A 16,616-nucleotide genomic window follows, 5' to 3' on the forward strand; every position below is an offset into this window, starting at 1 on the left:
GTTCTCTAGAGAGGTCTGACGGTCTATCAGGGTAGGCTAGAATGTGGATATCAGTTTGCCTTACTAGGCACTATGAGTCTATGAATACAGCCTAAGATTGCAATGACTGATTTGGTTAGATGAAATAGTACAAACATAGTAAAAAAAAAAAATCTCTGCAACCGCTAAAAGCTATGCTTCTGAAGAGTACAGAATGATGTGGGAATGACTCATGATCGATATTGTGTGCTAGCCAGTTTCCAAAGATGGCTGCCATAAATTCTTTCCCTCCCTATGTGAGTCCCTCCTCCCTGAGATGTGGAGTCCATTCCTCTACTTCACTGAATGTGAGCCAGGCCTGTGACTGCACTGACCAATGGAATGTGGAGGGAGTTCTGTTCTAGGATCTCTGATCCCAGGTGCTAAAAAGATCTGACAGCAGCTTCTTTTGTGCTCTTGGAGCCCTGAGCTGCCATGTTAGATTTCCAGGTTACCCTGCTGAAAAGAAAGGACATACGGAGAGGCCCTGGAAGACAAGAAAGTGCTGGAGAAAGAGGTTCCATAAAGGAACACTGAGGTCCCACCATGTGAGTGAGTGAACCATGCCGGATGGTCTAAGTCCTCACTTGTTTGAGGACTCTCCCTTGAAGGTCCAAACAGTGGAGCAGAGATGAGTCATGCCCACTGTGTCTGCCCAGGTTCCTGACCCACAGAATCACGGGAAACCAAAATGGTGGTTGTTTCAGCACACAAGTTTTGAAGTTGTTTTGATGCTGCAATAGGTAACTGAAACATATTGTTAAGGGGAAGAAAACAGCCTACAAAATAGCACAGCATGCATATTCTCAAGTTTGTTTTACATATGTATGTTATATATGTGTATATATGTATATGTGCTTGTATATTGTGATATCTATATTTATACTTATATTTATACATAAACATGCTAGTGCTGGTTATCACTGGAAAATAGAATCATGAGTAGCTTTAAATTTCATCATTTTATAATACAAATTTCTTAATATCACATTAGCTCTTTTGATAATTACTTTACATTGTAGATTGATAACAAACTTACTGTCAGCTATATGTGTGTGTGTCTGTGTGTCTGTGTGTATATGTATGTACGTATACATATAAAGTTAGTATACATGTCTCCAAGAGCAGTTTTAAGATGCCCCACCCCCACCCTATAGAAGGTCACCAGAGAAGGTGCCAACTTTACACTATATAAATGGAAAACACCAAGAGCCTCTCTACCTGGTAACCCCACTGGAGAAAGTTCTCAATTCTCAGGCTGTACACTTCATTATTTTGTTATTGTAAAGCTCCTGTTTATGTGGTTACGGAAGAGTGGTTGCTATGGCAATGCAATCCGACTGAACACCAGAATGTGTCTAAAATTGGTGGGAATGACTTTTTCAGGGTTTCCTCTGAGGATTAATCATTTTGTAAGTATTGTATCTTTTTTTCCTCTCCTGTTCGAACAACAGTAGCAGAGTGCCTCATCCAGTCCCTCGACATGGACAACATGAGCAAGGGTCAGAGAAGGACAAAGGTAAATGTTTGAAGAAAAGGCCCAACCCCAACACAACCCTCTCCTACTGAATACTCCGGTTCCTTTTCATCCCTCCGCCTGCTCAGCGGCTTTGCTGCATTTGGAGCCCCTTTTTGCCTTCGCGCCCTCCATGCTGCACTCTTTTCCACCTACTTGCCTTTCTGGTTCTTTTCTCTGTGTCTTCTGCTGACTCCTGATAGAGACATACCTTAAGCCTCATTCTCTAGCCGCTTCTTTTCTTTCCTAACATTCCTGCTGTCTGAGTGCCTTCATTCATTTTCTTTCTCTCCTTGCTATCTCCACACATGATTCCCAAACCAGAGCTATGGACTGACCCCTCATTTCCACTCAAATCCCATCACACACCCTCCTGGGGCCTGCAGGACGTGTTGCTTAGAAAACAGGATTCCCCAGGATGGGGTCCTACTTTCCTTTCTAGTTCTTCCCCAAACACTCCTGATGCCACCACCAGCACATGCTCTGGGTTCCCAGCTTGGGAGCTGCTTGCAGTTCTTGGAAGCTCCCATGATGTCCTCCTCCCTGCCCTGCCCTTGCCCAAGCCACGTCCTCTACCCAGAACGCCCTTCTCCCTCCCTCCCCTACAGTTCCTGGAGTCTGGAAACAATGCGTGCATCAGGAAGCCTCCCACTAGGCTGAGCTGGGCCTTCTCCTCCCATGCTGCCCACTTCTGAGCACTGGCTATACTGCAACACCCTTGCTTGAGTCCTGTTTGTCTTCCCCTGTGAGGCAGTGATCTCTCTGAGGGCAGGAACCGTGTCTCATTTATTGCTGGATCCCTGGAGCCTGGCACATAGGAAGGCATAGTGGATGTGTTATCACCATCTCGAAATCAACATTCCCAAACATTCTCCATCAGCCCTGCATCCTGATGTCATTTTCTACAGATTCAGTCTGCAAGATATCTTTGATGGCTTCCTTTTGTTCTACATGCATTGATGATATTTCCATCACAGTTTCCCATGAATTAGCATTTGTACATGGCCACACACACCATCTTAGCCTAGCTCTTTGGCTCAGACTAGGTTTCCTCCAAAGGATCCTGCCCAGTTCCCTGGCCTGGAAACTACCTGATCCAAGCCACCCTGCACACAGTCTCCAGATTCCTGGCTCTAAATTTTGCCCACACTTTGACACACAAGGCTGAAGACCTCCTGCTATCCCCATGCCTCCTATGTCCTCCTCATTCTCTGTGCCTTCTCACCATCCAGCCCAGAAGCTCTCCTTACCCACCCCTGCACACCACAGGAATGCATAGTGGGTGTGTTATCACCATCTCAAAATCAACATTCCCAAACATTCCTTTTGCTTCCATCATTCCCCTTCCATCTACTGCTCACATTTTAAACCTCTTTCCTCCATGAAGTTTATCCAGCTAAATCCTCTGTTATCAGTTCAACCATGCCCTAAACCTCAAATTTATGTGTTAAAGTTTTATCCCTCAATAACTCAGGATGTAACCTTATTTGGGTTGTTGCAGATGTAATTAGTTAAGATGAAGTCATGACTGAATGGGGGGGTCCAGGCCAATAAGGTTGTGTGCCTAGGAAAGGGGAAACTTTGGACACAGAGATATGCACACAGGGAGAATGTCATGTGAGGGCATGCAGGGAGAATACGGCCATCCACAAGCCAAAAACACAGCCCTGGGATGGATCCCTTCTCCACAGCTCTCAGAAGGAGCCAGTACTGCTGATTCCTTGATTGTGGACTTCTAGCTCCCAGAACTTTGAGACTATAAGGCTTTGAGACAACAAACCCATGCTGGATTGAACCAAATAGCAAAGTATTATAATACAACCCCCATACCAGTTTCCCTTGGTTTTTGATCCCCTTCTCGTTTCCACGCTTAGTTTAGCCAGCTCTACCAGAGCTGTTTGCTGCCTTAAAGCTGTTCTCTGTGTCACGAGCACATTTCTGATGCCCTAACAAGATTCTGATTCCTCAAAGGTAGGCCTCTCCTTTGTGCTTCTTCTTCATCCCTGACAGGGCTTGGTACTTTGCTGACCTACAGAGCTAGCTGAATTAAATTGAATTTACCCTGGAGGATGATTTTTTGCTTCTTGTCAATATATTAGAGTTTTTCTAAACCCATGGAGGTCAGATGAGAGACCACAGGCTCTAGAGTACCAGGAGGGTGACAAACTATTAGCCCTATGGTCCCTTGTTGACCTCGGAGAGCATTCAGAGTCACAGGATGCTGGGCTGGAAGGGGCCCCAGGGAGAGAACACCTAGTCCAACCCTCCCATTGTATAGAAGAGGTTGCTGAGACCAAGGGGTGTTCAGGGATGTCACAGCATAGACAGCAAGAGGCAGAGCTGGTACCTGAACTGGATCCCCCGACTCCTAGACCAGCGCTGGGGACAAGGACTGCCTACTGTGTGAGAAGGGGGACCTGTGCAAGAGCAATAGGGCAGGTCAACAGCTACAGGCCTCATGATTTACAGAAGCGCCAACACAGTTAATGTGAAGGGAGAGGCCGTGGGGCAAGGGCATGGAGCAGGCAGTGCAGCTGAGAGGTCTGCAAGATGAAGGGCCTTCTGGAAAGTCAGTGCCACGCAGGGTAAGTGATGGTCACTCTGTGTGGGCAGTGTGCAGTGGTCAGGTGGTGTCCTGCCACAGCCCAGCAGGTTCCTCTCACCAGTCAGGATTAGGAGTCGCCTGAGGGGACACAGCCATGGGCCCATGTGTGGCTGTGCACCTTGCCACCACTGTGTCTTGCACTGAATTGGTTCTGGGGCACAACTAATGGGAAACCAAGAGCCCCAAGTAAAAGCCCAAGCCTTCCCAAAACAGTCAAGAAAGAAACACATATCAGCATTCAGCATCTTACTGCAAGAAGGCTTTGGGTCCAAATGCAGGAATATATTACAGTAAACGATTGAGTAACATTGTAGCCATGCAGCATGCAGCCCTTCAAAATTATGCTCTAAAGAGCTTTAATGACCTGAGAAAATACATACAATATATTAGGTGGAAAATGCAGGCTTAACGAAGGGTGTATACAGTGTGAGCTCAACAGTGTAAAGCAATATGCAGAGCAGGGAAGTACTCTGAGATGTTTGTAGTGTTGTCAGTGATTTTTAACCTACTCTTTTTTTCTATGTTATTGCAAATTTCTATGGTGAGCACGTAGTATTTACTGAGCCTAAAGATAATTGTGTTTTTATGTTAAATACACTAATTCTGTGTTTATAAGGAAATATAAGCCGTCAGGCCTGACATCATTCTTTGTGGCTTTGCAATGATCATAGTGCTATGCTTTCCAGAAATGATGTCTCCAGCCAAGAAGAAATCCCGTCCCAGGGCTGTCAATGCATTTACTCACATTCTGAATATTTCTGGAGTTGGTCAAATTCTTCTGGAGTGAGGGAGACCCACCGTTCTTCACCCATTTTTAAGCTTTGTGTGAGTGGCTAAAGGGCAGTGATGGAGTTTTGTTCACTAGGCTGAAGTGGAGGCCCAGCCTAGGGCCTGGCTCATTGCAGGTTTGCGATGTAAGCCTTTCAGGAGACTTCTGGGAGGACTCAAGTGTATACAGCAGCAGCAGGCACCTCTCAGAAGATGAGACAAGATCTCTGCTATTCCTTAGGCAACATCCTCCTGTCCGCATTCAAGGTAAATTCAGAAATCCTGGCTCTTCCTAGGTAGAAGCAGAAAAGACACTGTAAATGAGAATATTAAAAAAAAAAAGGCCCCAAATATTCTTTGCTGAAAGATCTACAGGCGACAATTGTTCAATGGTTCTCAAGGATGGTTCTCCCCTTAGAGAGGTCTGAAGAGGGCACAATGACAGTTGTCTGGCTGGGGGTGAGAATTGAGGGGCAAGCAGTGGCCTGTATGAATAGGTGGGCCATACTACTCAGCTCTGGGAAATGTTCCATGTGTCACTTGAGAGGTGGTATTAGGGCTGCCTAAGAGCATCCTCAGGGCATAAAAATGCCTTAGGTTATTGGATGCCTCATGAGTAATTACAGGAACAGGAGCCTATGCAGCCATTCTCTCCTCCACTTATTTCTAAATTCCACCGTGATAGCTCTGGTGAGCCATTTTGGAATACCCCCAAGGCTGGCTAACATCTAGTGACTGAAGCAGTTCTCTGTCCTCTTAGAGCCATAAAAAGGGAGTTAGAGGAATGGGCTGCTGGCCTCAATGAGGCAGGGAAATGGGGATGGATTCAAACAAACCCTGAGCATCTTTTCCTCTGAGCCTCTCATACTGTGGGTCATTAAATCAGTTTTGTGGTTGTGAAATTGATGTCATGAGTCGCAACAAGCATGTAAACACACGAAATGGAATAGGATAGAATGAGATGGAGTTGAAAATACTAGAGTGCATCTACCACAGTAAGGGGCTGTATTATGTCATAAGACTTTTCCTTCAATTATACACCCATGGTTATACTGATCATATTGTGAAGTGTCTTTCTTATTCTCAGCTGAGGTTACAAACATGGTTGGGAAGCCAGCAACCTAAAAAGGTGAGAAATAAAGACCAATTGAAACACAGGCTCTAATGTTGCCAAAGAACAAGCCCAGTTTTAACAAAACAGGATGCATCCTGAGGGCCAACTACAAGGCAAGTCTGGGGTTCCTGGAGCATATGAGCAGTGCTGGATGAGATGACCGAGTTGGGAGGCATATATGGACCATTCTCTGGGGAAGTGTGTAGACTGGTTGTTTTGGACTTGGAGAGTGAACTAGAGCTGAGGGAAGATGCTGGAGAGAGAGAGATTCTAGTTTTATAAAGAAGACCTTCCATTTACCAGAATGCATGGCAAGGAAATGAGATACCCACATTCCTGGGAACATTAAGTTCTAGTCTCTCGCCTTGAGAAGTCCAACTCTCTCCTTAATCCAGCCAGCTCGACTCTGCCTCTTGGCACCTGCTGCTGTCAAGCTCTTCAGTGACCTAGTTGCCAAATCCAGCAGGCACCTTTCAGTCCTTCCTTGGCTCATTTCTCTCTGCAATCTGCCATGGCAGAAAGCTTCCACCTTGAAACTCTCTTATCTTTCTGGGTATTTCTTCTCAGTCTCCTTCAGCCTCTTCTTTTGCCATCTTTAAATACTGAAATGTTTCCACAGCAAAGACATAGAATCAGCCTAAATGCCTATCAATGGAAGACTGGATAAAGGAAATGTGGTACATATACACTACGGAATACTACACAGCTATAAAAAAGAATGAGATCTTGTTCCTTGCAGCAACAGGGACGGAACTGGAGGACATTATCCTAAGTGAACTAATGCAGGAACAGAAATCCAGATACAGCACATCCTCACTTATAAGTGGGAGCTGAACATTGAGAACACAGGGACACAAAGAAAGGAACAATAGGTACTGGGGCCTACTTGAAGGTGGAGGATGGGAGGAGGGAGAGAACTGAAAAACTACCTAGGGGGTACTATGCTTATTACCTGAGTGACAGAATAATCCGTACACCAAACCCCTGTGACATGCGATTTACCCATATAACAAACCTGCATACGTAACCTTGAACCTAAAATAAAAGTTAAAGAAAAAATTGGCGCTTCCAAAATTCTGTCCTCAACCCTCTTCTCACTCTACATCCCTTCCCTGGTGGACCTCACCCACCTCCAATCTTTAATGACCTCCGGCATGCTGCGGCAGCCCTGAGCTTTCTCCTTGGTCTGAATCTGAATATTCAGATATTCAGATGCCTTAATCCAGATCTGAATATCCAACCATCTACTGTGACTCCCTTGTGTGTCCCAAACCACCCCTGATCTGCACCTTCCAGGGTCCCCAGTCACTTGGGTTATGCCCAAGAGAAGCCAGTGCCCAGGTCAGAGGCAGGAGGCTCCGCTAAGCTCCTCCCCTTTTCTCTCCTGCGAAACCCAGGCACTAGCCCTGGAGTTTGACTGTCCACTGTGTGCTCCCTCTTGTCCATCACACCAGCCCTGGCATTAACTCAGACCTTCCTTATCTCTTGCCTGGCCTTTAACAGCAGCCTTCTGCTTGCGCTTTGTTCTCCTCCCCTTGGTCTGCTCTTTAAATTGCCAACCAGATCACATCTCTCTCGGTAATAAAATTCTTCAGTAGTTTCTACTGCCTGTAGAATAAGATATAATCTTCTTTTCATGATACACAAAGCTCTTTATGATCTGGCTCCTGATGATCAATTTAGTACGAAAGTGAGGAGTATCCTTTAGAAACCTTTGCCATCATGCCAGGGAATCTAGCATTGCAACCACTGTCACCACTGCTGCTGCTATCAATGAATGGACATGTACTTTACACTGTGCTATATGCTTTATATACATTATCTAATTTAGTCCTCTTAATAACATGCCAATTGAATATTGCTGTCCCTGTTTTGCAGATGAGAAAAAAATGAGGCTAGGTGTTTAGTAAACATGGTGAGGAGAAAGAAGGAGCCACTAGTGCTTCTGTTTAAGAATGCCTCCTGCTGGGTGCGGTGGCTCATGCCTGTAATCCCAGCACTTTGGGAGGCTGAGATGGGCGGATTAGGAGGTCAGGAGATCAAGACCATCCTGGCTAACATGGTGAAACCCTGTCTCTACTAAAAATACAAAAATTAGCTGGGTGTGGCCGGGCGCAGTGGCTCACGCCTGTAATCCCAGCACTTTGGGAGGTTGAGATGGGCAGATCACAAGGTCAGGAGATCGGGACTATCCTGGCTAACACGATGAAACCCTGTCTCTACTGAAAATACAAAAAAATTAGCCGGAAGTGCTGGTGGGTGCCTGTAGTTCCAGCTACTCAGGAGGCCGAGGCAGAAGAATGGTGTGAACCCAGGAGGCGGACCTTGCAGTGATCCAAGATCGCGCCACTGCACTCCAGCCGGGGCGACAGGTGAGACTCCGTCTCAAAAAACAAAACAAAACAAAACAAAACAAAAAAATTCGCTGGGTATGGTGGCACATGCTTACAATCCCAGCTACTCGGGAGGCTGAGGCAGGAGAATCTGAACCAGGGAGTCAGAGGTTGCAGTGACCCAAGATCGCACCACTGCGCTCCAGCCTGGCAACAGAGTGACGGTCTGTCAAAAAAAGAATGCCTCCATGGCCTGGGCATTCTGCACACCTTCAGAAGCACAGAGGGAGATCTAAGAGGACGCAGAGGCACACTGCATGACAGAACAACACTGAACTAAAACCAGAAGGCAGAGAATTTGAATCTGGGCTCTGCCCTCTTCTGAGCTATTTCACCCTAGACATATTTTTCATCTCTTGAACTTTGGTTTCTTCTTCTAAAACATGAAGATATTAATGAAAAAGCTTACTGGGTTGGTGTTAGGATTAAGTGAGTTAATATATGCAACAAACATAAAAGCAAAATCCCCACCTGGTGCAATGCCTGCACATAGCAAACACTCAATAAATGATTGTTATTATCATCCAGTTGCAAATACAACATGTAGCAATATGGCTTAAACCATCAGCTGAAAAAAAAACCCAAAATAACCCCATTAAAAAGTGGGCAAAGGGCACAAACACACTCTTCTCAAAAGAATACAAGTGGCCAAAAAACATGAAAAAATGCTCAACATTGCTAATCATCAGATAAATGCAAATCAAAACCATGACTATTATTAAAAAGACAAAAAATAACAGATGCTGGTGAGGCTTTGGAGAAAAGGGAATGCCTATACATTGCTGGTAGGAATGTAAATTAGTTCAGTCACTGTGGAAAGCAGGTTGGAGATTTCTTGAAGAACTTAAAACAGACCTCCCGTGCAATGCAGCAATCCCATTACTGGGTATACATCCAAAGGAAAATAAGTAGTTCCACAAAAAAGACACATGCACTCATATGTTCATCACAGCACTATTCACCGTATCAAAGACATGGAATCAACCTGGATTTATCCAATTTATCCATTTATCCAATGATGGATTGGATAAAGAAAATGTAATGCACATATACCATACAATACTACACAGCCATAAAAAAGAATGAAATCATGTCCTTTGCAGCAACATGGATGCGGCTTGAGGCCGTTATCCAAAATGAATTAACACAGGAATAGAAAATACCAAATAAAAACACCAAATACCAAATAGAAAATATGTGAAAACCAAATACTACATGTTCTTACTTATAAGTGGCAGCTAAACATTGGGAACATATGGACATAAATATGGAAATAAAAGACACGGGAATACTAGAGGGGGCAGGGGGAAGGGGCAAAGGCTGAAAAACTGAAAAACTGAAAAATTGGGTACTATGCTCACCACCTGGGTGATGGGATCATTCATACCCCAAAGTCATCATCATGCAATACACTCAGGTATATTGCCTCTGTACCCTCTGAATAATAGTTGAAATTTTAAAAAATCAGCCGGCAGTAGTCGAGTAGAAAGTTTCTAGTATTGTGCCACAGGTTTCTGAATTTGATCTGATACTGGTCCAGGTTGTTGTAATTTTGTAATTACTCATCCAACCCTTATCCACTAGTTTTAGCGTCCACTAATGATTACTGCCTGGATTAATTATTACAATGATACTGATTTTCTAATTCCATCATTCCCTCTATATTTGTTAGTTAGGAGTCTATTGTAAGTAAGAGCTTTTCCTTCTTGTTATTTATATTAATTTATATGTATACTATAAATAAAGATAAATTATAAATATATAAAGAATATATATGTGTGTATAAAAACTGCATTTATATATAACATATATTTATTTTCACGGATTTTTATTTTATTCTGTGGGTTACAAATCTGTTGCTATCTTTGATTCTCAAATTGCTCCAGATTTGATCAGTGGAAGCTCAGTCAAGGTGGCAATTTGTTCTTTAGATATATCTCAATCATTTTTTGAGCACATCCTTATTTTCTAGCACTACAAAATGTTTCAGGCTCATCTAGTACTTCCTCAGCTCAAGTGCTAAAATCAGTCATTTCTCTAAGGAGTTCCTTTGGTGAAGAATGGCATTTGAAGCCAAGGCTTGGGTACCACGTGTGCTCATTGCTGCTGGGGTGTCATTGCTTCTAGGCCCTATCAAGGACAGAGCTAGAAAATATATGCGTGTGCTGGGCATGGTGGCTCACGCCTGTGATCCCAGCACTTTTGGAGGCCGAGGCGGAAGGATCACTTGAGCCCAGGAGTTTGAGACCAGACTGGCCAACATGACGAAGCTCCGTCTCTATTAAAAATACAAAAATTAGCTGGGCGTGGTGGTGCATGCATGCCTGTAGTCCCAGCTACTCAGGAGGCTGAGGCAGGAGAATTGCTCGAACCTGGGAGGTGGGGGTTGGATGTTGCAGCGAGCCGAGATCCTGCCACTGCACTCCAGCCTGGGTGACAGAGTGAGACACTGTCTTAAAAAAAAAAAAGATGTATGTATACAGATACACACACACACCCCCCTCATCTCTCTCTCTCTCTCTCTCTCTATGTTAAATACCTTGAGTTCATACTTACACCTCCAACTCCAGTCCAACATTACAAAGTCAATTGTAGCCTTCCCTTCCTTCCATATTTTTTAACTTTCTTCTCTAACAAGCTTTGTTTCCATCATCTACAACATACTTATTTGCTTAATACACAGAAAGTAGTTTCAGAATTGCTAGTCCACACCTCTGTGAAAAACAAAATAGACTTCAAGATTTGTTTACAGTTCTATTGTTTTCAGGCAACAGCAAATCCTCAAAATACTACTCTCAAAAGTTACATAGGTTAGTTCTTTCTCACTCCCATCAGTTTCTGTTTGTATTTCATTTTAGGATGTTTTCTTCATATCCACTCATTCTTTTTCAGTAAGGTTCCAAAGTCAAAACTATATAGAAAGATATATTCAGCCAGGCGTTGGTGGCTCACACCTGTAATTCCAGCACTTTGGGAGTCTGAGCCAGACAGATGCTTGAGCCCAGGAGTTCTAGACCAGCCTGAGCAATATGGCAAAACCCCATCTTTACAAAAAATACAAACAAAAAAATTCACCAGGCATGGTGGTGTGCATCTCTGGTCCCAGATACCCAGGAGGCTGAGGTGGGAAGATCACCTGAGCCTGAGGGATCAAAGCTACACTGAACTATAATTGCACCACTGCACTCCAGCCTGAGCAGCAGAGAAGGATCCTGTCTGAAAACAAAAACAAAAAGAAAAAGATATACTCAAAGAAGTATCCCTCATTCCTCTTACTCTGTTCCCAGCTCCTCTTTTCTATCTTATTCCCACTCACCCTTACGTATCTAGTTTATACTTCCTGTGTTTAGTTTTGCACATGTGAGAAGATATGTGAATATCTTATTTCCCCCTTTCCTCCTCCTCCTCCTCCTCCTCCTCCTCCTCGTTCTTCTTTTTTTTTTTTGAGACATGGTTTCTCTCTGTCACCCATGCTGGAGAGCAGTAGTGGAATCACAGCTCACAGCAGCCTTGAACTCCCGGGTTAAGCAATCCTCCCACTTCAGCAGCTCCCTCCCGGCCCTCCCAGTAGAGTAGCTGGGACTACAGGTGTATGCCACTATGACCTGCTAATTTTTTTTTTTTTTTACTTTTTGTAGAGACAGTGTCTCACTATGTTGTCCAGGCTGGTCTCGAACTCCTGGGCTCAAGTGATCCACCTGCCTCGGTCTCCCAAAGTGCTGAGATTATATGTGAGCCTCTGTGCCTGGCTTCCCTTTCTTCCTAATACAAAAGGTAGCACATTATAGATTGTCATCTGCACATTGTTTTTTCACTAATCAATACACCCTATGAATCACACCATACCTGTTCATAGAGATCTTTCTCATTTAGAATTAAATTGGACTCTGACACTTACCTCCTTGAAATCCTTCAGAGGCCTCCCTTGGCCTCCAGGAAAAAAAGAGCTGTCTCCTTAGCTAGTTCCACAAGGTTCTTTACCTGTGGTAATAACTCACCTCCCCATTCTCACCCCCATTACCTCCTGCCCCACACACTCCACCTTCCAGCCAAATCTACCTTCTGTCTACTCTTAGCACTAGCAAAGTTCCTGGATGTGGGAGGACCCCATAAGCATTATGGACTGACAAATACACCATGCCTTTGATCTACTTGAAATGCCCTTTAGTCCTTCCTTCCTTCCTATAACAAATCTCTACTCATCTCTTTGGATCCAGATTAAAAGGTCACTTATTTTCTATAGCTTTTTGGAAATCTTTGAGCAAATTTGCCTGTTCTCCCAGCTGTGTTATGCAGAATCCTATGTATTTCTCTATTGCGGTAGTTGATGATTCCCTGTGGGAGACAGACACCCAAACAGCTATTAATAATTAACACACAAGCTGGCAAGAGAAGTGGTGCAGATATGCCCAGAGATTTATGGGGTCATCTAATGTGTCTGAAGCAGGCACAAGGAATCAGGAAAATCTTCCTGAAGGAGCTGATGCTCCTGCTGAGGAGGGGTGATGAGGTGACGTGGTATACATTGCTATAACCCAGCAAATATTCATATTGTCATTATCATGGTTGTTCCATTGTAGCTCAGTGCTTGACTTCACAGTGGAAAGAGCTACACAATTCTTTTTTTTTTTTCTTGAGATGGAGTCTTGCTCTGCCACCCAGGCTAGAGTGTTGTGGCATGATCTCAGCTCACTGCAACCTCCACCTCCTGGGTTCAAGTGATTCTCCTGCCTCAGCCTCCCAAGTAGCTGGGATTACAGGCACCTGCCACCATGCCCGGCTAATTTTTGTATTTTTTGTAGAGACGAGGTTTCACCATGTTGGCCAGGCTGGTCTCGAACTCCTGACCTCAGGTGATCTGCCCACCTCGGCCTCCCACAGTGCTGGGATTACAGGTGTGAGCCACTGCGCCCAGCCTTACACCATTCTGTATTTCCTTCAAGAAAAGTTAGGGGCCTAAAACATTGCCTGACTCTCCAGATGGTATCCCACGTGACAGCCCGCCTCTGGCTTCTGCGCTTTGATGAAGGTGACAGCTGACAGCCAGGAGGGCTTTCTCTAGCTCACGAAGCTCGGCACTTCCCTCAGCAGCCTGCTCCGTCACTCCCTCTCAGAGGCTTTTTGTAGTATGAACAATCTTCTTATTACCACCCCAAGCATCTTTTCTGACAGAAAAAATTGAATAGGATTTTCTAAATAAAACTCAGATTGGATATTGTCTGACTTGGGTAGGAGAAGAGTATTTTATGTCTCTACAGCTATGTCACTCTGAGCAATTGCTTCAGCTCCTTTGGCCTCAGTTTCCTTGTCTATAAAATGAGGGGGTGGGAATAATGGTTTCTAATGCATTTTCTAGCTCTGCAATTTTATATACTGGATCAAATTCTATTTGTTCTGTACAGATGTCAGCATGGAAATCACAAGTCAGGAGGAAGAAGGCAAATTCAATGAGTACTGAATTGCACCCTGGGTCTCTCTATTCATTTGAATGATTCAGCCATACCCAATTATCCAGGAACAAACACCTCCTCATCTCCTCTTTGCTCTCCTAAAAACATTAATTCACGAATATGACATCAGATTGGAGAAGCCTATTTATGTGCATTTGAAGGTTTATTACAAAGCCATAATGAGTACATGTTCATAAGGGAAGAAAGACTAAAAGCTACAAAGATAAAAACCCCTCTCTCTTTTCAGGCTTGTGGAAAGTCACAGCTTGACAAGTGCCCCATCTCTGGCTTTTACTCCTACTGTTCCTTCTTCAACTCTATAACTCTTATGCAGCCTTTGGAGTTTAGTTCAAGTTGCACCTAAAGATGCCCTCTTTAATTGCCCAGACCTGGCTGGGCATATCTTCTCTGCTCTCCAATAGTACCTTGGGTTTTTCTCCATTATGACATTTACTGCAGTGCATGTACTTACCAACTCTCTTCCCTACAGGACTTTGAACTCCTTCAGGGCAGAAAGAGTGTCCTGTCTGCTTTGCAGCTCTAGCTACTACAAGATTTCTAAGAGTTCATTTTTTGACACTAGAAAAATGATTCTCAACCTTTTATTGACCAAGATCATTTTCATGGAGTCAAAGTTCCTACCACATCTATTTACATGTCCCTATAGAGGAAGAACTGGGTGATAAAAAGAATTCAAGAAGAACAAAAGACACAAGTTGCAGTACAATTGTTGATAATATCACTTATAAGTTACTTAATTTACCATAAAATATACATCAATACTCACATTTTAATGTTAAAATCATGACCTACACAAGTATAGGTTATCGGGGTTATAAAGTTATAACAGATATAGACATAATCAAGTTACTTTATTATGCTTAATCTGATAGTATTTTGTAAGTTACATAAGTTGCTTGAATTTATCAATGAACTGTCACTATTGTGGTCATCAGTTACATTGGTGGTCCCCTAAACCATGCTTCCTGATATTTATGCCCTTTCTAGTTTCTTCCCTTGAGTCTGGGCTGCACCTGTAACTTGCCCTGACCAAGAGAGTGCATTAGAAGGGTGCTGTGCTAGTGTCAAGCATAAGCCTTGAACAGGCCTGGCAGCTCCCACTTCTGAGTTCCTAAGAGCACTGAACTGCCATGTAAGAAGTTCAGCCATTTTGCTGCCGAGATCACCTAGAGGCCACATGGAGAGGCCACAGGGATGAAGGGAGATCTAACATTACAGAGAGGAGAACTGAGCAACCCAGCTGATGAGAACAACTGAAGCCCAAGATGTAAGACCCCAGTCAAGCCATTCCAGCCAGCACCCAGTCATCTAAGTCATCCTAGCTGTGTTGTGAGACAAGAAGCCATTTGAGATTTCACAGCCTTAGCAGACATCACACGTGGAGCAGAGATAACCCGTCCCCGCTCAGCCTGGTCTGGATTCCCAATGCACAGAAACACACAGACGAATAACATAATTGTGGAGCAACAACATTTTAGGGCAGTTAGTTACGTAATCATAGATAACCAAGACAACTACACAAGCACTTTTAGGAGCAGGTTATGCATGTGTCTATTTGGCAACAGAATCTGCATGATTCATGCTTGAACTGCAACTTATTCATGTCTTAAAATCTAGTAATTGGAAAATTATAGGCTAAAAATACCTTCGATGCAAATATGTATCACTGCCTGCTGTAGGGTTAGCCAAATATCCTTCACAAACTAATATGATAATGATGAAGTCAAGTGAACTATAATTTCTAATTAACAAGCAAGAATAGCAGTAGCTGAAAACCACAACCAACTCAAAGCAAGACTGACCTGCAATGACAACAACGGGGCCTTCCCCAGGTGACAGGATTCTAACCATCTGCTTGAGTGTGGGGGCTGTAGCTGCTGAGCATTTAGAAGCAGCCTGATTTCACAGATAACTGAATTAAAGCCCTTGGGGAACTTCGCAATGATCTAATTTAAGTTTATGAGTGGCAAATATGAGTAATACCTAATAACTCATTTAGCAGATTACCGGCATATAGACCTTAAGCAAACATGAACGTAAAAGTCTTGGGATTGCATTCTATCCGTAAGAATTCAGAGAGGATTTTCATTTGAGAGGTACTTTGTACACCATTAGTGGCCTCAGAGTGAATGTGAGAATCTCTGCTGCAGGATGGTCATGAAAATGTCAGGGTGAACCAAGCGCCCAGGTCGGGGAGCTGGGAGTGGCTGGTGCCCAGAGAAAGCCTTTGGGCTCTGAGGAGAAGTTGAGGACTGCTACTCTGGGGGTCTGTCTTTGGCACAGGCAGACAGTGTTGGTCTAAGAAGAGTGTTTGTAGCTCAGGGGCATCACAGTCTGACGATTGGTCCTTCATTCATTTGTTCACTTGCTCAACAAATCACTGTAATAACAAGCAATAGCAGCAACCTCCATTTATAGATTGCAACACATCTTGTGCTTTGCAAACTTCATCTGTAATAGTCACCAAACCCTGTGAGGAAGGTATGTTTTATGCCCATTTAACATCTGTAGAAACAGGCCCAGAGTAATTCTCCCAAGTTGTCCTACTAGTAAATGATGAGACTGTATAGGAATCTAAGTCTGTGTTGTTCCAAAGCTCATGGTAACATCTTTGGATGAATGAGTACTGAGTACCTAAGTGTTGAGCCTGTGCAGGTACAGATGCCATTAATAAGCCACCTGTGGAGATGCCACGCCCTGGTCCTCAACATGGAAGGGGAGTGGAAGCCAG

General features: G+C 43.9%; 1 protein-coding gene across 2 annotated transcripts in view; it reads right to left on the reverse strand.

The window, feature by feature from the left end:
* The window catches only part of DGKG (diacylglycerol kinase gamma), a 213,117-nt gene that overhangs the window by 167,248 nt on the left and 29,253 nt on the right, over positions 1–16,616 (reverse strand). For both annotated transcript variants that reach the window (XM_063722379.1, XM_024245332.3), the window contains exon 2: positions 4,885–5,199. In XM_063722379.1, the coding sequence (XP_063578449.1) occupies positions 4,885–4,951 (67 nt within the window). In that variant the 5' untranslated portion in view covers positions 4,952–5,199. The remainder of the gene's footprint in view (positions 1–4,884; positions 5,200–16,616) is intronic.

This window comes from Pongo abelii, chromosome 2, assembly GCF_028885655.2.
Source record: "Pongo abelii isolate AG06213 chromosome 2, NHGRI_mPonAbe1-v2.0_pri, whole genome shotgun sequence".
Lineage (NCBI taxonomy): Eukaryota > Metazoa > Chordata > Mammalia > Primates > Hominidae > Pongo > Pongo abelii.